Source organism: Cyprinus carpio, chromosome B25 (genome assembly GCF_018340385.1).
Source record: "Cyprinus carpio isolate SPL01 chromosome B25, ASM1834038v1, whole genome shotgun sequence".
In the NCBI taxonomy this organism is placed as follows: domain Eukaryota; kingdom Metazoa; phylum Chordata; class Actinopteri; order Cypriniformes; family Cyprinidae; genus Cyprinus; species Cyprinus carpio.
The window spans coordinates 20,422,848-20,446,537 of record NC_056621.1 but is presented as its reverse complement, the minus strand read 5'-3'; the positions used below and the strand labels follow the sequence as shown (position 1 = coordinate 20,446,537).

General features: G+C 35.8%; 1 protein-coding gene across 1 annotated transcript in view; it reads right to left on the bottom strand.

The window, feature by feature from the left end:
- wwox (WW domain containing oxidoreductase) overlaps positions 1–23,690 on the bottom strand; it is a 227,186-nt gene that overhangs the window by 134,330 nt on the left and 69,166 nt on the right. The window contains 2 exon segments of the mRNA XM_042753325.1: positions 17,583–17,847; positions 21,325–21,499. Coding sequence (XP_042609259.1) covers positions 17,583–17,847; positions 21,325–21,499 — 440 coding nt within the window.

Genomic DNA, 23,690 nt, shown 5'->3' with positions numbered 1-23,690 from the left:
TTACTTTTTCAAATATTTATTCATTATTTTATCTATTAATTGTTATAATAGCTTACTTAAAAATAAGCACCAAACAATTAAAAAATATTTGAAACATATTTGAGCTATTTTCTTTTTCATATTGCTTTCTTTTTAGGCCAGCGTTGTGTGTTGACAGGGCTTCAGTTAACCCATCATGCCCCCTACTGTTCAAAACCAGCACTAAGTTCATGCATGTATTCTTATTTGACTGTCTTGATGCAATTATCAAACATCTTTAAATATAAATAATACTCATGCTCTAAACAATTAAAAAAAATATACACCTATTGCTCTCCGAATAAAAATGCATTTTTAGATAAGAAAGAAAGCCTGAAATGTGAACTATATTTTGGCATCAAAAGCCTCTAGAAAATTAAAAGTGTAAAAAATGGAAGTGGCTTTTATAATAAAAGGCTGAGTGTTTGTGTGTATATTCTGCTTTGATGATTTCACTCTCTCTCTCTGGAGATGTTGGCATCCTTCCTGGCACGACTGCTCAGACACGCACCGGTGTTTGGCACGACCCGGCCCTGAATCACAGTCGGCCCCGTGCCATCTGACTGCGGGCCGCCACACAGACACATGGGCGCGGCGAGGGGGGCGGGGGTGCATCTGCTCGAACCCCAGGAGACGGAGGGGCCCAAACTCTCGCTGGAAATGACCCCTCACGCGCCTTCACCTTGAGAAAGCACTGACCTCCCGGCAGCCCACAGCTATTGCATTAGAGAGAGGGGCATCAGTCACCATCTACACTCACACTCCGCCGCTCGCTATCCTTAAATAGCGGGAGGGAAATCGTGCAGAAAAATCACATGAAATGTACCGAGCGCAGCGCTGGATTCGGCATCAAAGAACATCTAGTGCTCATCTTTTCCCTTTAATTAAACAACTTTCCAAAAATCTCAAAAGTCAAACTACGATGGCTTTGATCTCCGCAGCCAGAGAGAAGATTTGCTATTAAAAGTTCTGCTAATAGTTTAAACGGTTTATGGGGGAATTCAAAAGTCATTTCAAATTCAACTGATTCCAATCACACTGCCGGTAAAACCTTTGGAACAATTATGATTTTTACTTTATGTTTTTGAAAGAAGTCTCTTCTGCTCATCAAGGCTATAGTTATTAGATTCAAAATACAGTAAAAACAGTAATATTCTGAAACAGTATTACAATTTATAATAACAATTTACTACTTTAATATGTTTAAAACTTTATTCTTTATTTTACTTTTATTATGTGATGCAAAGCTGAATTTTCAATGTCACATGTTCCTTCAGAAATCATTGTACCATAATATGTTGCTCACAAAAATATGTACTGTATTTTTTAATTATCAGTTTAGAAAGTTTTCACTGTTTAATGTTATACAATACTATTTTTAAAGTTTGGGGTGAGAAAGAAAGAAAGAAAGAAAGAAAGAAAGAAAGAAAGAAAGAAAGAAAGAAAAAAAAAGAAAGCAGCTTTTATTCAACAAGGAAACATTAAATTGATTAAAAAAGTAACAATAAAGATATTCATTATGTTACAAAATATTTTTGTTAAATAAAGGCTGACCATCAAAGTACCTTGTAATACAATACAAAAATATATCAAGGTTTCCACAAAAGTATTAAGGTGTTAATAATAAGAACTGTTAATAATAATTGAGCACCTGTAACAATTAAAAACAACAACGAAAAATGAGCAGCAAATCAGCTTATTAAGATGATTTCTGGATTCTAGGATCATGTGATACTGGAGTAATGGCTGCAAGACAAACCAAACCAAAACAAACCAAACCAAAACAAAACAAAACAAAACAAAACAAACCAAAACAAACCAAAACAAAACAAACCAAACCAAACCAAACCAAAACAAAACAAAGCAAAGCAAAGCAAAACAAAACAAAACAAAACAAAACAAAAAAACAAAACAAAATAAAACAAAACAAAACAAAACAAAACAAAACAAAACAAAACAAAACATAAATACCTAAATACAAACAAAAACAGTTTTTTTTTTTCTCACAAAAGAGAGCTTTTTAAATAATTAATTAAATAAGCAGCTTGCACTTTTTTATTGACTTTGGACTAGGTAATGTTCTTCTGTATTTGGGAATAAAGGATTCCTGAAAGTGCTCTTTCTCTCTCTCTCTCTCTCTGTTTCTCTGGAGAGGTCACTCACACGAAGCTTCAAAAGAACATTTTGTTTGTTCAATACCAGAAACGTCAATGACATTCCCTGATCATTAATTCCCGATCCAATCCGAGCGTAATGTATGGACATGGAGTGGTCTGTTCATGTCCAATAAAAGCTTTTCTTTACCACTTTATCTGATACATCCTCAAAGATCCACAACACAAAATATTAATGACCTTCGTCCCTGAAAGAGCCATTTCTCACAGAGACAGGGAGAACTGAAGACTGGTCACGTGCAGCAAAACCTGCTCAAGCTCAGTTTACAGAAAGAACTGAAGTGAGAGACTGGGAAACAGACACATGGTGGCTTTGGATACGAGACATTCACTCGTACATGAGACTGTTCAAACAAAATCTCAGAAGCTGTTCAGAACAAGGAGCCACTGACCGACTGATGCAAATTGTAAACAAAAATGGCAAAAGTTGCAAAAAATTGCAGCTGTAGATGCAAAAATGCAAAAAAACACATATATATATCAAAATATATATATTATATATATTTTTTTTTTGTTTTCTGGCATGCCATACACCCCATATAAAAAGACAACAAAAAAATTAGTCTCCTTTTTGTTTTGTTTTTTTGTTATCTTGATTTTAGTTTTCTTGTTTTATTTTTGCTGTTTTGTTTTCTTACTGTTCCCGCTTTGTTTGTTTGTTGTTTGTTTTGTGTGTGTGTTGTGCTTTATTTTGGTTTTGTTTGTTTTTTTTTCTTTTTTTTTTTTAGTTTTGTTTTTGTTATTTTATGATTTTTCCCCTGATTTTTATTTATTTCTTTATTTTTGTTTTGTGTTTGTTTTGATAGTTTTGAGTATAATCTAGAGGTTTCGTGTTTGGTTAAAATAATTATTTTTAATTAACCAATTAAAATGGCGGCTGAAATTGATCTGTAATAATCACCATTCACCTTTGTTGGATTATTTACATGCAAATTAGACAGAAATCAGAAAACACAACTCCTACAATTATCTTCTCAATAAATAGTTCTTATTCAATAAATCATATGCAATGAAATGTGATGCAATATTTGTGAGTAATGTGCTGTTACATTAGCTATGTACAGTATACATGTACACATATGCACCACTAAATAAATACAAACTAATGATTATGAAATGGCTGATTAGAGCAACTAGTTACACACTCCTAGTAAGAAATTATAATTAACTATAGAAAACAACATAACATTTAGGCCTATAGAAAAAAAAAACATAAGTCTTTGGGACCTCCCCATTCATATAGTGTGCAACTGTGTGTTTGTGTGTGTCTGACCCATGTCTAACAGTAAGAGAACAGCACATGAATAGGTATGAATGCAGCTAATCATGTTTAAGTGTAAAGCACAATCAATGCATGAATACATTAAGCAGGTGTAGTGGAGCAGGTTGGGTGGCCGCTGTAAGATGCATTGCACAGATGATTGGTCACAACGAGCCACGGAAACACGATCAATAGCAGATATAGTGCGTAAACCCAAGAGGAATGGCAAACACCAATGAGGTGGAGTGAATTTGTTTCACTTTCTCTGTATTGGCTGTGCCCTACACACAATATGCCACAATATGGAGATCTGTTTTTTTATTATTATTTTTTGGGGGAAGACAGAAAGGTAGATGTTACTGGGGTCAATTCATGAAAAACGTTTTATGACACCTAGATGATGAATGACAGTTTAAGCTGTTTAAAAAGGTCATTTGGATATATAATTCTGTTTTAATAGATTATAATAGTTTTATTTATTATTAATAATAATAATAATAATAATAATAATCATTTAAATGCAACTGTAACAATGTGCCTTGGAAGATGATATTTTAATGGATTCAGAAGCAAAAATATGTATCACAAAAGTTAATACCAGCCAATTTTTTTTTATAAATTAAAAAGAAGAAGCCAAAAAAGAGCATAAAGATGTAACACAGAGTATACGTTTCAAAGTGGGCAAAAAAAAGTAAAAAAGTAAAATAAACAAGAAAAAAATCAAAATTAAATTAAATAAAAAAAGTAAATAAATAAATATTAATAATAAATAAAAATAAACATGCAGAAGTTAGATAAGCATAGAGTAGATATGTTGCAAAGTGGGCAGTTATTAACTAAATAACTAACTAACTAACCAAATAGAAACAATTAATTAAATAGAATGAAAAAACAAAAACAAAAACACAGACATGCATAGATATGTTAGATATAGGGTTTTCAAGTGGGCAAACAAAAAACTAAAACTAAACTAAACTAAACTAAATCATTAGGATTATTTAAATTTCACTGTAACAATATGCCATAGAAGAACACACTTTAGTACATTCATGAGAAGGCAAAATGTGTATCACAAAAGTTTGGTTGATCACAGCATTCACTTTTTGTGGAATAGTTAACTTTTTTTTTTTTTTTTTTTAAATAGTCCTATGTGAACCCCTAAATAAACAACTTTTTAATATATTTTCTGACTGCCACTGATAAGCATAAAAGCTCTTCACATTTAACATATCAGAAGGTTTAAGCTTGATTCTGTTCAGTAAAATGCACTCGATATTTCCAGCTCTCTCTATGGTTGATTAGTCAGGTCTTATTTGAGCACTCTGGAGGTTGAAGGTCAGCTCAATGATTAATGCACGAATGAGTGTGTCGACCAAACAGCATTAGATCACTTACAGTGACCTTTGTCCCCTCGCCATTACAATGAGAATTATGTAAAGTGATAATGCACATTAAAAGCATTCTGCTCTACAGCGTGATTTGGCTCTTTAAAGCGAGCAGCTAGCTGGAAAACAGCACTGTTACCTCTGATGTTTGGACCCTTTAATATTTATTCAACCGAGCTTAAAGCTTTTAAAAACAAAGTGTCAGTAAAAGCCGAGTTGATTTTTGATACCAATTGTTTGAAGAGAGTCTGTACAGTATGTTTGTGTTTTGCTGTGTTACTATTCAGTGTTGTTTTTAACAAAAAAGGGTTCAGTAGCCAAACGCGTGTACTGTATATAAATGTGTGTGTTTGTCAGAGTTACTGTAGTGCACTAAAACTAAGAGTGAAATGAAATATATTTATTTAGATAAAAACAAACAAACAAAAAAATACATAAAAACAAAAATAATGGTTGTGAAAATTAAATTAAATCAAAAAGAAGCCAATGCATAGAGATGTTAGATAGACACAGGGTACAGATGTTGATAGATAGATAGATAGATAGATAGATAGATAGATAGATAGATAGATAGATAGATAGATAGATAGATAGATAGATAGATAGATAGATAGATAGATAGATAGATAGATAGATAGATATTTCAGAAAATGTAAAAAAGAAAATCAAAAACAAAAGAAAAAAAAAACAAAAGAAACAAACACTAGATAGATAGATAGATAGATAGATAGATAGATAGATAGATAGATAGATAGATATTTTAGAAAATGTAAAAAACAAAATCAAAAAAAAGAAACACCACAGAACAAACAAAAACAGAACAACACCATGAAACAAAAAAACAGAACACCACAAAACAAAACAAACAAAACAGAACACCACCACAAAATAAAACAAACAAAAACAGAACACCACCACAAAACAAAACAAAAAAAAAACAGAACAACACCATGAAACAAAAAAACAGAACACCACAAAACAAAACAAACAAAACAGAACACCACCACAAAACAAAACAAACAAAAACAGAACACCACCACAAAACAAAACAAAAACAGAACAACACCATGAAACAAAAAAACAGAACACCACAAAACAAAACAAACAAAACAGAACACCACCACAAAACAAAACAAACAAAAACAGAACAACACCACAAAACAAAACAAACAAAAACAGAACAACACCACAAAACAAACAGAACACCACTGCAAAACAAAACAAACAAAACAGAACACAACAAAACAAAACAAACAAAACAGAACACAACAAAACAAAACAAACAAAACAGAACACAACAAAACAAAACAAACAAAAACAGAACAACACCACAAAACAAACAGAACACCACTGCAAAACAAAACAAACAAAACAGAACACAACAAAACAAAACAAACAAAAACAGAACAACACCACAAAACAAACAGAACACCACCGCAAAACAAAATATACAAAAAAGAACACCACCACAAAACAAAACAAACAAAACAGAACAACACAACAAAACAAAACAAACAAAAACAGGACAACATCACAAAACAAACAAAAACAAACAAAAACAGGAAACCACAAAACAAAACAAACAAAACAGAACACCACAAAACAAGAACTAAAAACCAAACCAAAATCACTGGATGTGCTAATGGTCTGCTAAAACACAAAGTGCAAGCTGTTATACACGCTGATCCTGCAATATTCCTGTTCACATGTACATTTGTTTGTCTTGCATGCAGAAAGTGGCCCTTTTCTCAACCATGAATCTGCTTTCGTTCCCTTGGTCACATACATTAGTGAATCTTAGTCTCAAAACTCGCATCAGTCCAACAAAAACAACAATCCAAGCTGAAATCCTCAGTTCTGATGCTCTCAGGGTGCAGAGGTGTTTCCAAGCAGGCAGACAGGAAGAGGCGGTCATTACCGATGTGAGACGCATGGATCTGCAGATGTATGGACCTGATACCGTCCTGATCATCCCTAACCTCCTCCTCCTGCTTCATAAGCCCGCTTTTCCTCCAGAGAGCTGCTTACATGCTTTGAAAATAATTAGCAGTGGGAGAGTTATTGAGTGAGTGGCTGTGTTTAAGTGAAACTGATGAAATGGAGGTGTGTGTGTGCGGACGGCAAGTGTGTGTATAAGTATGCGCCCAGGGGTCAAAGGGTAATCCCTATTGATTTAGCAGCAGTCTGCATACAGCACCGCTGGGAGACAGCCGCCTCTGTTGGCAATCAACTAGCACAAATACATGATAAATCTTACTGTCTGCGGCCACTGATCAGCGCAGGCAAAGCACAGCCGCTACAGACAGAGACTCCTGTAAACAGCCATCAGACCCACAGAAGCAAAAGGCTACCCGTCAACTCCATCTGCTTCAGTCCAGGCTACAGAACTGTCAGCATTAACTAGCATGTGTGAGAATATGACAAAAGGTGTGGGAGTGTACATGTGTTGTCTCCATCTGAAACTAACACTTGCTGAGCGACAAACGCAAGCAAAACTGGCTTTGATGAGCAAACAAAACAGTGTAGTTTTGTAAAAGGTAGTAGTAATAACAACATTATGACATGTTTTTATTTATTTATTTATTTATTGTTCGTTTTATTTCCTTATTTATTTTTTTATTTTTGTTGCTTCATGTTTTGTTTTCATATTGTTTTTATGTATTGTTTGCGCCATGTTTGTGTTGTTATTTGTGTTTTGTAATTTTATGACCTACATTTTTTTTTGTCTTCTGTTTGTGTTGTTTTGCATTTTGCTGTTTTTAATTGCGTTTTGTATTCTGACCAACGCTTTGTTTTGTTTCATTTTCTTTTGTTTCATTTAAGTTTACTTTTCTTTGTGTGTGTGTGTGTGTGTGTGTGTGTGTTTTTCTGTTTTCAGTTTTGACTTTTTTTGTTTGTTTTTGTTTTATGTGTGTGTGCGTTCTAGCTGATCTGTTCTTTTGTTGTTTGCATTATGGCCTGTGTTTTATTTTGTTTCTCCGTTTTCTTTTTTTGTTTATTTAAATAATTATTTTTGTTTGTTTTGCTTTACTTTTAGTTGTTTAGCTTTGTGTGTGTGTTTTTAGCTGTTTTTTTCTTTGCTGTATTTTCTAATTATATGTGACTTGTGTTTGTTTTGTTTCTTTGCTTTGTTTTGTTTATTTATTTCTTTATATTTATTTATTTATTTTGTTGTTTTGCTTTTTAGTGTAGATTTGTGTGTGTGTGTGTGTGTGTGTGTGTGTGTGTGTGCGTGCGTGTTTGTGTGTGTGTGTGTGTGTGTGTGTGTGTTGTTGTGTGTTGTATGTATGTGTGTGTGTGTGTGTGTTTGTGTGTGTGTGAGAGAGAGAGAGAGTCTAGTTCTGTTTTGTTTTATTGCTGTAAATCAATGCAAATCACTCATTTTTAATGCATTTTATTGCTCACCCAGTCAAATAAAACAAGCCTCATAAGGCAGTGTTCAAAAACCTAACTTTAAATATGAATTATAAAAATAGTGATGCTTGACTTAGCAAACAAAAGCAGTTTTGTTGATAATAAAAGTGTTTAAATTTATTTCTTTAATTTTCACAGTTTATCCGTCATTGGCAGATAACTGAAAGTACTGTTTCAATACTGAAAGGCACATGCTATAAACACGTCATCATCTGACTGGCTCTGATCTGACCGATGGGTGATCAATGTCAATGTCAAAGAAACAGGAACATCAATCTTCTGTAATATTATCAGCCTTATTTTGTCAAATAATTTCTAATTAACCATTATTCCCCCTTGTTATGAGGTGAACACAATCATGGATATTTAATAACCAGCGTCGAATAAAGTGGAGGGGTCGCCGAAGGTCGCAGGTTCTCATTACGACTAAGCCTGTCTAGAAAGAGTTCAGGTGATCATTACAAACCAAATTAAGTGGTTACTTATTCACACAGAGCCAAGCAAATGAGAGTAACCCAACATCACACAAAAGCCAATTAGAAAAATATTAATAGCAGCTTTGATAAAGCCATCTATGGGCTATTAGATAGTCAATGTGAAAAATATACAGCTGGATTTGTGATGAAATGGTTTAGAATTTCATTTCAGGCCCAACGGTGTCTCTTTGGGACGGTTGGAGAAACATAATGTAATAATGTTTGCCAAATCAATAATAATTCTTCGTTTTTCCCTCTTAATCTTTTCACCTCTCTACGTTTTCCCCCTCAATATCACTCTTCAGTTCACTATTCACTACCATCTTTCTCCGTTTTAGCTCTCATTCGCTCTCTCCCATCCCCTCCCTCTCTAATCCGATCATGCAGGGAATAAGTGTATGCACCATGAACACATTTAATTTTCCCAGTTGGTTTTCAGCAGGCCTAGAGGTGCGCTTTAATAAGGATCAATGGCACTTTATCTAGGACAGGACCCACTTCACAGCATGCAAATTAAACACCAACACTTACAGAAGAAAGGGGAAAAAAAGGAAAAGAAATGGATTTAATTAAAAAAAATGTAGAACCACAGGCTCTGGGAATTCAATTAAAGGATTTATGCAAAGGTTGGCTAGCTTTTGGTGTTGCAGTTACTGTTTGTATAATGAGCTTTTCATATTAAAAATCAATAGGTAATCTAGGGTGGAAGATCAACTGCTTGCGTACATTTTTGAAATCAATTTGAAAAATAGTCCATCAGCCACATGTCGCAAAAAACAGGCCTCTATCATGGTAGATATGGATCTGGAAGCCTGATTTTAGAGGAAGCAGTTGGGAATTCTGGGAAAAGGGGTGTTTTCAGAGGGGTTGGGTTTTGCAAAGATGCTAGGTTTGAGAACCAAATAGGTTTGTGCCATATTTTTTCAAAGAAACCATACATTGTGATTGTCGAAGTCACAGCCTAATCATTAGCACATGTGCTCCAACACATTCATGAGGACAAAATTTCATGCAACACATGCAAATTTAATCTCTTGTGAAGCATGATTCATGACAGAATTACCAAATCTATGACTTCCCAACTTTCCGTAAAATGGTTGACCCTTATAAACATTCTGACCTTGTGTAAAAAAGCAGAGTTGTCATTACAATGTAATTACAGACTGAAATTGCATTATTAACATTACAATAAATCCAACATAACATGAACACTGCATTAATACTACTCCATTCTTTTCATATAATGTCCTGCAATCTCTTCATTATAGTTTGAATAAAAATGGCAAGGCCAACAGCACTGTAACCACATGATGCAGCCCACAGTGAACCATCTCTAGCCAAAGCAAATAAGAGGCCCCTGAAGAATTAATCGAAGCGACAGAATCCTCTCAAACATCATCAATGCACGTCACTGGAAGTCATCGTCTCATTCCGCTAGCATCCATGTGCTAGATCTGATGGTCTTCAGATGAACACAGAATTAGCTCAGCGCACTCAGATGGATGGGCCGCCGTGTGACTTTGACTGGGGGTCAAACCGGAACGACATGACAGCTCCTGGGCTTGCCCGAACGCTGCCTGCCTGCCTCTGATTGGTCCTTTATCGATTCCGACACCTTCCTGGCCACATCGGCTGATCAAGCAATAAACTATTTGCTCTTTTTCCTACTGCACAATGAGTCGCTCACTCCAAAGAGCTGCAAGCGCATGTACGTGTGTGGATGCCTCTAGAGCCACACTTTATTTTAATGAAATGGTGTGTCTTGGTAGACTATAATCCTGGTAATAGGATTGAGTTGAGACACACATGTCAATACAAGCAAATGGGATTGTGTGCTTTCCGGTCTCAGACTGTCTTCCAGGCTCATAATAGGTTATGCAGGGGGAGGTGAGAGAGATGGAGAGAGAATGGAGTAACATCAAGCCAACATATCACTCAATTAGATTAAAGATTAAAGTCTATTTAAGGTCTGATGTTCAGTTCTAACCAGAGAGTTATGCAGGACGAGACGCTGTGCTGTTTACATGCATAGCTCACACAGTCGGCTGATCTGAACCTACTGTTCCAACGCTGGATCTAATTTACCTGCAGAAGGGCTGCAAAAGAGCATTCCTATGTGGTGTAATGTCCGATGGGTCATTTGTTGGGGTTCATCTGGACCTGTGGTACTGGGTTTGCTTGAAATCTGGGGTCTGAGGTAAGTTCATGTGGAGCCCAGAACAGTTCAAAGCAATCTGGCAGAAGTTAACCCTCTGGAGTCGATTAACGCGTATACGCGTTTTGGGGTATTTTCTCCTGATAACCCCGAAAAGAACTTAAATTACACTTTCAGTTTTGATCGTACAGATAAGTGCAATACATCAATCGAATCTGTAAAGGGTCTACTTTTTTTGTATACAGACATAATAACAACAAAACTTTGTGCACTTATAAAATAAAGATAACAAACACGGAGTGCTGTCTGCAGCCTTTGTCTGCGCTGATCTTCAGTTACAAATGCGTCATTAAAATGAACTGTAACTCAGTGAATACTCAACACAGAGACATGAGAGAGATATCTATAGAAAGCCTGACATGTCTACTTTTAAACTAAACAAGTGCTGCTGAAAACAAATATTCTGTGATAAAGTAATCCATATGAAAACAACGCGATGTCCGTTTTTCACGTCTTCCTTCATTATCTTCTAATGCGACCACGCCCCCGCGCCGAGCGCGCTTTTGAGATTCAAATGTTTCACTGAAGCGCGTGGCTTGAATACGCCCACACAACAGAAGACAACGCAGCGAGACTGTTCTTCAAGTTTTTTTTATTTTACTGTTTGCTTCGCGATGAGAGGAATAAGACATAATTCACCCCAAAAAGATGTCATGTGGTTGAGGATTTGAGATTTGGATTTCCTCAGAAAAAAAGAATGAAGCACTTTATTCAGCAGAGATCAGAAACATGAGTAAGTCTCTTATTTATTTATATACTTGTACTAGTTTTCACATAACATGTAAACATTTTACTAGTTGGACTTTTTCCAAAGACTTTTTCCAAACTATAATTCCTGAACTAAATGTTAATCAAGTGAAATATTATGAAGTTTCAATAACAATATACACTACTATACCATTCAAAAGCTTGATGTAAATAATATAAATGTACCAATAAATGTAACTGTAAACAAAGTGTAACAGTAGAAAATGTTCTTTCAATTTATCCCCCCTAAAAACCTGAAAAAAATATTCTCAGCTCTTTTCAACATTAATAATAATAATAATAATAATAATGATAATAATAACAATAAATGTTTTTTTGTAGAAAATTAAGATTGTTAAAAGATTTCTGAAGGATTGTGTGACTGGAGTATGATGCAAAAAATTCAGTTTGAAAGTCAGCTTTGATTTTTCCTAATAAACTGTTTAACTGCACTCACAAGTGAATATTAAATTATGTTTGTGGGATAATTAAATATATTCTAAATAAACTACAAACATAAAATTATATAGATTTATTTTGTCCCTACATTATTTCTTGTAACTCATCCTCTCAGTGACACAGCTGACTGAATGGCTCATTATGCAGCTCATTATGCAGGCCTTTGTCTTTCTCAGGTGTGAATTCATGATAGTTGACGCCTACTCGCATATGACTTTTACAACAAAAAGTGTCTTAGAAAATTTAAATCATATATTGTTTTCTGTAAGTGAGTAAACAAGATGATTTTCACATCATTTAGAAAAAAAAAAATTCTAGGCTACAAGCTCCAGTTCTCAAAATTCCTGGGAACCCATTTTCTGTATGTGTTTTATTGCCTTATTCAAGTGATTTAAACATTTTTAGTTTTTCACTAACCACGCATAACATTTTTTTTCTCAAAAACACAATCATGTACATACATGCTGCTCACATATTATTATAGCCTAGTTTGTGCTGATTACAGTGAGATTAGACTTTAGCCATTTAGATATAAACAATAAGATAATAAAAAAAGCACAAATGTCAGGGCATGACAAAACTTCTCCAGGCCCCAGAGGGTTAAGCACTACTGATAATCTATATGATAATAATGTCTTGTACAGCAGATACACCTGTCAAGGTGACAAAATCATGAAAAGAGACCGGAAATCTGGAATTTTTGGAAACTTTCCAAGATTTTTTGGAAACTTTCTGAAAATTTGGGACATTGTCGGAAACTTTTGGTAAGTTCCTGGAAATTTACCAGATTTTTTCCCCACCCATTTGCAACCCCCAAGGAGACCTAACAAAGTGTGTGGTTCTGGGGAGGCCTCCAGGACAGGTCTGAGAAACTCTGATCTAGAACACTGTTTCCAAACCCTGTTCCCAGAAGCACCCCAACTCTTGCTAATCAAACACACCTGGAACAACTAACTCTTTAGTAGTGACTCCGAGATCTGAAATGGGAGGGTCAGATATCCGAGACTGTGTACTGTTGGGGTGCCTCAAGTTACAGTGTTGGGAAACACTGATCAGGGAAAAACTCTTGAAAAAAGAACAGGGATATTGTCAGATATATCCACAGGTCTAAAGTGGCTTTAGTGGCCACTAGATTTGATATACAAGTGGATCGTTCCAGGCCGACCGCTCCAGTAGAAGACAGCACAGCAGCCTGTAGCGGAAAACATTCCTGCAGGCTGAGTGAACCGGTTCCCTTCTCAACCTGCAGGCCCTAATCACCAATTATGAGCCCATTAGGGCTGCTGGCAGCTCACTGTGTCCCGCTGCAGCGGAAGAGGCTCTGGGTGTAGACCTCTGCCCCACTTCGCTCCGCTCCACTGAGCGCCTGTCAGCCCCGGTTGCTCCGCTGCCGTGATAAGACCCATGTACAGGCAGATAACAACACCTGACCTTACAACCGGTTACCGGGGGACACTCGCCACGCCGACAGGGCTCATTGCAGCGCGACAGCAGTGGGATAAATCTGAGCCACTCGGGGTGACGAGACTTCATTAAAGAAGAGCGAGAGAGAATGGGTAATGCCTCTGTAGTGTACTAATAGAAGCAGAGCCCTCGTTAGCCAAGCACAAGGAAAGATCCATCAGCAGCATCTCCTCCTTTCGCTCGGCTTACAAGGGGACCGAGAGCGAGAGAGATTTAGACTCCCGTAAGGAAGCACTGGCAGCAGTCTCACAGCAGGCTGGTTAAATTATCTCACAGGCGAGAGGCGAGACACTTGCCAATGCACAGAGGAACTTGTTAAAGTCCCCCTTTTAGAGCAAACCGTCGGCTAATGTACGACTATTGGGCCATGGTCAAAAGTTCAGCCCCTGCATATGTAAAAAGGTAGCGGAGCGCCTGAGGCAGAATCCTGGGGAAAATAATTGCGCTAAACTGCTGAAAATGCGCCGGACTGGATCCCAATGAAGCGATTGTGAAGAGGGCGGGCATGATGGGGGGAAGGTGGGGAGCTGATTGGGCGGGCGGCTGTGATTTTCCCAGCAGCTTCATGTCCCAAAGCATCAAGCAGCTATTAGATGCCACAATACCCAGCCGTCTAAGAAATGTCAAACCAAACATGCTAAAACAGCTGTTTGACTACACAAATGAAAAGGTTACAGCGGCTTCGGGGACGTACAGTACTTCACATAAAACCAAACAGGAAGTATCAAAAATGACCTTTTTTTGACATTGAGCAAAAATATCTAACGCACATAAAGCATTAGAGATCTAATAAAAACAACATTTCTTGGAAAAGCAACAACATTTGTATATGAAAATTAGTATTTAGGGAATTTTTGGATTTGGATTTCTGAGCAAGTACCATCAATTGCAGTGTTTTGTTGTCTCTAAACCTATTTAAGTAAGTCATTGTATTAAATTCAATGCTAATACAGTACAGTATATTTTAGTTGCAAATGACTTTCTCATCAAAATGATTCCAATAGCAGACAGTGTTGGGAAGGTTACTTTGGAAATGGAATAGGTTACAGATTACCATATTTAAAATCTAATACGCACTGTAACTATTTCAATTACTTTATTAAACAAATGTAATTAATTAGATTTGATTTGATTTGTATTGTTTTTCAACTGTTAATCATTGACACTGATTACTGTCAGACTGTCAAAATCAATTTAATTTGAAAGCAAAACAACCACAAAATGTAATTCCATATTTTTTCTCAGTAACTGTAACACATTTGTTATATTTATTTTGTAATTAAATTACATAATTCCGTTACATGCAACTAGTCACTCCGCAACAATAATGACAGGTTTGACCAATTTGTTTGAGATGGTCATAAATCGTATCCTAAATTGTACACTAAAGTCCTCAGTGGTGAGTTTAGTCCATGGAATGATGCATTTTATCCCTGCTTCTCGCTGACAGACGTCTGTATGCCAGGACAGATTAGTACCATCATCCTGCTCAGCACAAGAGACCACTTGATTATTATGAGGAGAAAATGACTCCACTCTTATCGAAGCTAAACACATCTGGAGATCAGCATGGGCCTAATGTACAACTGCAGGCCACGAAGAGAGCAAGAGAGATGCATGGCAGATGAAAACAGTCGTGAGAGTTAAAGTCAGATATCAGTCCTGCCTCTTTCCCATTGAATTTTTATCAACTCAGCAAAACTGAAAATTATCTACACATTACAAGATGAGATGATAATATTCGGTTTTATGAATTACACTGCAACATCCTCGGCAGTTTAACATGGCATCTGCCATCTTATTGTTATTTGTTTTAATCTCAACGAGTTGAACAAATTGCACTGATAATAAATCAGTTAATTAGGACTAATTATAATTGTGATGTTTGATGCATCTATGCATTAAACTAAATGGAAGTGTCCCACTCAGATGCAATAAAACAGCAAAATAAGAGGTTTTATTCTAGATTTGCGCAGTTATAAATCACCTACAGCTTCTTGGAGAAGACAAAGGCGTTTTCCTGAGCTTGGGCGTAATATCGTTCCAGGCTCTTCCTGTCAACATTATGCAGAGCTTTGCAACCTTGAACAATTTCCCAGCATCCCATTTGAGACTGCAAGCAATTAAAACGATACCATCTTCATGGCCTCATAACCAGTAAATAAAATAACAGCACTGTTTCGTGTTAAGTTCACTAATTTTTGAGGGGTTTCAGAAAAGGCATAGAGAGGCACATAAACACCTCGGTAAGAACTGGGGTTTTCCTATATGCACGAATTTCAATATATGGAGAAAATAATTACCATTTCGATTAATATTAATACTACTACTACTACTACTACTACTACTAATAATAATAATAGCAGCTTGGAAAAATATACAATATGAAAAGAAAGAAAGAAAGAAAGAAAGAAAGAAAGAAAGAAAGAAAGAAAGAAAGAAAGAAAGAAAGAAAGAAAGAAAGAAAGAAAGAAAGAAAGAAAAAAAACGATTATTAACTTGTGAAAATGTAACCAGACAGTATCTATTACAGATCTATTCAAATAATTTAATATCTATAAAATAATTTATTTAGATATGATATCTAGATCTATTATAAATATATATAGAGAAAATAATTACTATAACAGATGAAGAAATAATAATGTATAAAGATAAAGAAAAATAAACAAAAAATAATGTTTATAAGAAGAAAAATAAATAACAATGCGAATAATATTAATAATAATAATAATAATTTATAACAGTGAATTTAATTCATAATATTTATTTATTTATTTATTTACTTATTTACTTACTTTTACATTTTATTTCATTTTATTTTTAAAATACCTGTAAAAATGTAACCATCGAGTACAATTTGTTAAATTATTTGAAAATTTGCAATCTGAGTCATAATTTGTTGCCTTACAAGCACTGGTATTTTCTTCAGGAAACAAAAATGTCTAAAATGTTGGTTCTTCTTTACATACTCAAAACTATAAACAAGATCTCATCAACAGACAAAGAACAAAAAAACCCTCAAATGTACAAAATCACAGTTCAGAAACAGCAGCAGACTTTCCATGCAGTGAAAAGCCTTGATCCACACCGACGTCCATCAAACATGACTGACAGCTGGAGAAGTGAGCGGTTTTGAGTTACGACCGCATCCATAAACTTCTGACATATTCATACCCATCTCTTTAATACATAATCAGCTCCGCTGAAATACTCAACACTACATCAAAACCTGCCTTCAGAGTTTTTAACCAAAATTAAAACAAAGAATACATCAAATGCATTGTGTGGCCTAAAGCATATCAGAAGTGGAAGGAAATGCTTCAGGTGTGAGACAGGCAGATACTTTATGATTTATGAGGATGTTGAATTTTATAGTTTGTCTCTGTAAGTGTATGTGACTCGGCTCTCCGGGCTAAAACGGGAGAGTGTTGCCTACAGGAAGAGCTGCCCGCCTGATTTATGCGGCGCTGGGGTATACGAGCAGCGCTACGGCAGCGTGACACACACACACACACACACACACACACACACACACACGCTAACTACACGCGATTCCTGCTTAAGAACCCAAAAGCATGCCAGTGAAACTTTCTTGGACTACAAAAATTCAAGCACCAACCACTGCACCTGAAAAAAGTCACTTGAAATGAGGAAAACAATCATATAAGCGAAAGACAAAAAACACAATAACTTTGTTCTTCACTACAGCAAGCTGGTTTCCTGTGAGAAGGCCATTGCAAAAGGCAGCATAGTTACACTTTAAGATATCTTCGGCTAGGGGTGCTCCGATTGATCGGCTACCGATCACTATCAGCCGATAATCTCTTGGGGATGTTTGATCTCATAAACCGATCTCAAGCTGATGACGTGCCTGCCGTCAGAGGTCTGGCTCGACATGCAGCGGCACCGTCTCAGTCCCAACCTTCACACTAAATCAAGTGAAAGAGGATAATCTCTTGCTCTTACCATAGACTTGGTGAAGGGTCGAGCAAAGGTGAAGAGCAGGGTCATGAGCCACCAGCTGCGGTGGATGGAGGTGTACATCATGTTCCCAGGATGCAGTGCGTTACAGGTGACGCCGTGAGGTGACATGCGGCGGTGCAGCTCGTTGGAGAAGAGGATGTTGCAGAGTTTGGCACGGTTGTAGGCTAGCATTGACCAGTACTCCTTCTGCGGAGGTGAAAGCAGCTTCAGCTCCACCTTCCCACACGAGTCCACCAGATCTGTGAACCTTCACAAACAACAACCAGCAACTCATATCAACTCATGAACACACACTTAAATTATTTTGAGAAATGGATCTTTTGATTGTTTTGTGTTTTAATTTTTGTCTTGTGTGTGGTTTGTTATTTATGTCTTGCGTTTTGTTTTGTTTTTTAATATTATTTACGGTTTTCTGTGATTTTTTGTGTGTGGGGGGGGGGGGGTGTTGGTGTTTTGTTTTGTGATGTTTTTATGTTTTGTTTGGTTTGTATTTATGTTTTGTTTTGTGTCGTTATTTTATTTTTTATTCTGTTGTTGTTTTGTGTTGTATTTTTATTTATTTATTTATTTATTTGTTGTTGTTTTGTGTTATTTTTTATGTATCGTTTTGTTTTTTGTGTGTTGGTTTTATGTTTTGTTTTGATTTGTGTTGTTTTGCTTTTTGTGTTTTTTTTCTGTAGGCATCTTGTTTGGTTTTGTGTGTTTTTTTTTTGTTTTGTGTTGGTCTTTTTGTTTAGTTTTTTTTTTTTGTGTGTGTGTGTTTTGCATTGATTTCTGTTTTATTTTGTTTTTAGCTTTTACATTTCATTTTGTGTTGATTTTTACGTTTTGTTTTCTATTGGTTTTGTGTTTTTTGCTCTGTTTTGTGTTTGTTTACGAGTTGTTTTTATGTTTTGTTTTGTGTCGGTTTTTTGTTTTGTGTTGGGTTTTTTTGTTTAGTTTTTTTTTTAGTTTTTGTGTCTTGTTTGGCATCTAGTTTGGTGGTGATGATGCCAACCCTGAAACAACATACAGAACTACCAATTTTTGCTATAAGTTTGATTGCATCATATAATAATTGCTGTTAATATTGTTCGTCGTCTGTTTGATTACATCTTTAATTGATTTTTCTGTACATTTCTGCCATATGTACATAAACTGACAGTCACCACTGATAAGCTACTACTAAATATTGTAGAAACTGAATTTCCTGTAAAGCTGCTTTGCAACGATTTGTATCGTGAAAAGCGCTATACAAATAAACTTGAACTTAAACTTGAATTTAAATTGTCTAGTTTTGCGTCTTTGTTTTTGGTTTCCAACACTCTTTAAAATCTACTTGTGTGTTCACAGAAGAAAGTAAGTCATACAGGTTTGGAATTTGGAAAGTAAATAAATGATAACAGAACTTTCATTCTGGGATGAACAATCGCTTTAAAGACAGTAGACAGTCAATTGTGAACAAATGGACAAAATTGATTTCTCACGGACTAAAGTCTAGCTAAAGTCTCAAGTCTAAGTTTAACAGGCGGGAATAACCTCCAGAATGTGAGCCGATGGAGAAATGAACTAAATGAGTTTTGGCAGGCCAGGTCTGACTTAATGCAAATCAAAGCTACGACATGATGTTCTTTAATTGGCTCTGACTAAGCTGTTAAACGCCAGATGTTTGACAAGGCCCCTGAACACAAGACGTATTCTCTCAATGTGTCCTTGTGTGTGTGTAAACAGTCCCAAGAAACTGCAGTGAAATGCATGTTCCCTCCCCTAGTGCGGATCAGAGCCCGCAACTGCATTCAACATTTACCTCTTAATTATACACTTTACATAACAACCAATCAAAACGTCACGTTCGCTGTATGACAAGCTCAGTGCGGCCCATGTTGCTGTTTGACACGTTACATCTCTGCTTGGGTAAACAACAACATCTGCGGGCATCGCATCGGTACAAATACTAAAGGTGTGAACTGTGGGAGTGGGAAACTAGTTAATTAAAGGAATAGTTCAGCAAAAAATGAACATTTCGACATCACTTATTCACCCTCCTGTTTCCAAACCCCAGTATGAAATCAACACTTTTTTCCCCAAAGAATGAAATTACCAGGGTCTATCAAGCTCAGTACATAAATAAATAACAGTATTATAAAAGTGGTCAATTTTAAGACAAAAATGGTCCATTATTCACAAAAAAACAAAAATCCTCTTGTTGTTGTTTGAGTATGCACACATACTAACTTTACACATAAAAACTAATAATATTTGGCATTATTATGTTAAACCTTCAGTAATATGGCAAGTTTGAATATGAGACAATTTTCTTGATATTTAAAAAAATAATAATAATAAAATGTATATGTAAAATATAAATACATTTATTTATTTGTTTGTTTGTTTTTTTAAGTGGTCCAGCTGACTGTGCACTGTATTCAGATGAAACCGGTGAACATTTAAGTCATTTACTATGGAGGAAAAAAAAATATTACATCATTCGTGGATATTCATGTGGCTATTCTACGTTGGTGCATTCAAAAGGGGAAACACAATGATAATTTTGGTAATTGCAACAATGATAACAAAAAGTTTCATGCAAAATATGTATGTATGTATTTTTAAATACTACATCCCCATTCAATTTCAAGTGCTGTGTGACACTGAACGCTGTTTAAAACTCTTTGTATGTTCCAGTGAAGAATGAAAGTCAGGTTTGGAATGCCATGAACGCAAGCAAATTATGACAGAATGTCATGTTTTTTTGAGCTGTTATATATCTATCCCCACTATTCCTCTGCACATGTTGACTTAGTCATCACCTCACGGCCGGGATAATCCATACGGTCTTCCCAGCAGAGGCATTCTGGGGTGGAAAGAGTCTATTTTCAGAGCAGAGGTATGAAAAGGTCAGGTCAGGCTGGTATTTAATGACTGCAGTATCCTGCTTTAAAGAGACTGAAGTATAAAGGCGTGAATCTGGTGTGAGTTTTCAGAGGTGAGTTTCCTGTCCACGCTATCAGTGTCCTCTTGTTTGGAGTCGGGAGGCAAATGCCAGCACCTATCGGCCCTGTCACTTAAGCCCCAGTGCTACAGCGCAGATAAACGTCCCCGCTAACTCCATTTTATTCTTCCACCCTCAATTTCCCCAACCCCTCATTCTTTCCCTCCCTCTCCGAGCCGCTTTCCGTCACTCGCACGGCCGTGTCAAGGTTTAACGGCTCTTGCGGCTTTGGGAAATATAATCTCTTCCTGGGTCAGAGGTCAGCCTGGGAGCTCAAAAGGCCACATATTAAAGGCGCTGGAAGTGATAGAGATGAGGAGGTAGGGTTCAAAAATTATCAGGTGTAGCAGAGAATGATAATAAAAAGAAGAAAGGAAATAAACTGTTAAAGTTAAATGGAGGAGTTACTGCGATAACAAGTAAGTGCCAGAGCGAATTGAGATTTTGTTCAGGAACAGCAGGCCCCAAATATTAGCTCTCTTTTTTTGCATACTATCTGTACTGCATACAGTATACACACTTTTTTTTCCACGGCGATGAATCTGAGAGCAGAAGTGGCCCGTTTTTCAAACAGGATATCAAGGTTTAGCTGGTAAATATGGTCCATTTAGCATGTGCTGACCAATAAATATCAGATAAATCAATCTGGAGACATGAGTGACAGAGACTGAGAGACAAACTGAGAGTAAATGGATGATTTTACGTGAATGCATGAGAGATGAGGGAATGATGGGAAATATTTAAAATTCTCACCTGTGAGACTCTGAGGAAACCACCACCACGCGAGCCGGAGCGGAGTGCCGCAGGACGTCCTGCAGGAGCTGAACCAAGTGGAAATGGCCAAGATGACAGATCTGAAAGGTGGTTTCCAGCCCGTCCTCCGTTAAATTCCAGGGCTGTGTGCAAACCGCTGCATTACACACCAGGACTTCAAATAGACATAAAAAAAAAAAAAGAAATAAACAAAAAAACAATTAAAATAAAAAAAACCATCAAAAAACAATAAAAAATAAACCACATGAACCATGAAAAAAAAAAAAAAAAATCCAAACAAAAATACAAAATGAATAAAAAATAAACCAATTCTAATCAAACCAAAGCCAAAAAACAAACAAACAAACAAACATAAAACCAAAACGAAACAAACCACGACAAACCAAAAACTAACCAAAACTAAACCAAGTTAAATCAAGCCACAAACAAGACAAAAACAAAACAAAATCACAAAACAAAAATGAATCAGAAAATTCATAACACCGAACAAAACAACAAAACAAACCCATAAAAAAACACCATAAAAACACAAATAACCCCAAAACCATAAAACCGAACCAAAACCACAAGCAAAACGAAAACCAAGCCAAACCAAGACAAAAACAAAACCATAAAATCCAAAACAAATCATAAAACAATACACAAACCCAACCCACAAAACAAAAACAAATCAAACCAAAACCCATAAAACCAAACAAAACCATAAAATCCAAAACAAACTATAAAACAAAACAAAAACTAACAAACACGAACCAAAACCACAAACAAAGCAACAACTAAACCAAAACAAATCAAACCAAAACCTATAAAAAAGACAAAACCACAAAACAAACCTATAAAAACCTAAACAAAAACCAAACAAAACCCAATAAAACAAAAACAAACCAAACAAAAAAACACAAATAAAACTAAATACAAACCAAACCACAAAACAAAAACCAAACAAACCAAACCCATAAAAAACAAACCAAAACATAATTCAAACCCCATAAAATCAAACATAACCAACAAAACAAAAACAAACCAACAAAAAACAAGTGCCGAGTAAACAAATCAAGCTAAATTAGGGATTCACTGAATTTTTAAATGCACAAAAACATTCTTTCAAGTCTATTCCAAGGCCATTCTGGGCAGACGGACGTTCATCCATTGGCGTGAGAAAGGACAGAGATTTCTGGAAAGTCCAGGCAAGATCTTTTCTTTGACAGAGTCGCTCCAGTGGTCCTGAAACCACGGCCATACAGCAGAATAATCTGAATCCACCCCACCAATTTTTAATTTCTTCCATTAGAATTAATTACGAAGCCCACAGGCAATTTGTGTACTCCATATTTAATACTGCCTGCACTATTAATTAAAAACTGGTTGCTGGAAAATTAATGGAGGAATTGTTATGCCCCTGCTTTAATGAGTCTTCTCTTTGACATTAAAAAAAGTACACTTCACATTTCCCTTCAGGTTCAATGTGGAAAGGCGCGTGCATCAGTGGAAAGGCACAGGATCATAGGAAACGTGCAGAGGCCACGGTTACACATGTGCTTCCATTAGAAACACACAGCGCAACAAACACTGAACAGAACATGTTCTAGTTACAGCTGACCTTTAGAACCAAAGACCAAGCACAACAGTTTGTTTTTTTCTTTCCCTCTTTTTTTCTGTTTCTATGAACTGCAGAAGTTCTTGTGCCTGATTATTGTACAGCATAACGTGGAAATCAGAGTTATCACTCTTCAAAAGCTATTCGATGCTTTTTTTTTTCTAAATACTAAAAAATATTTTTACGTTTGTTCAAAGTATTATTTTGTTAAATAAATTAGTGTTTTAATGTATTTTTTATGTAATTAAAATAATAAATATAATATGGATATAAATAGTAAAAACAAGAAATAAAATGTTAAAATAAATAAAATTTATTTAATAATGTTTCATATTTAAAGCTATCATATATATATATATATATATACACACAGGTGCTTCTCAATAAATTAGAATGTCATGGAAAAGTTTATTAATTTCAGTAATTCAACTCAAATTGTGAAACTTTATAAAATAAATTCAGTGCACACAGACTGAAGTAGTTTAAGTCTTTGGTTCTTTTAATTGTGATGATTTTGGCTCACATTTAACAAAACAACCCACAATTCACTATCTCAACAAATTAGAATACTTCATAAGACCAAAAAAAAAAAACATTTTTAGTGAATTGTTGGCCTTCTGGAAAGTATGTTCATTTACTGTACATGTACTCAATACTTGGTAAGGGCTTCTTTTGCTTTAATTACTGCCTCAATGCGGCGTGGCATGGAGGTGATCAGTTTGTGGCACTGCTGAGGTGGTATAGAAGC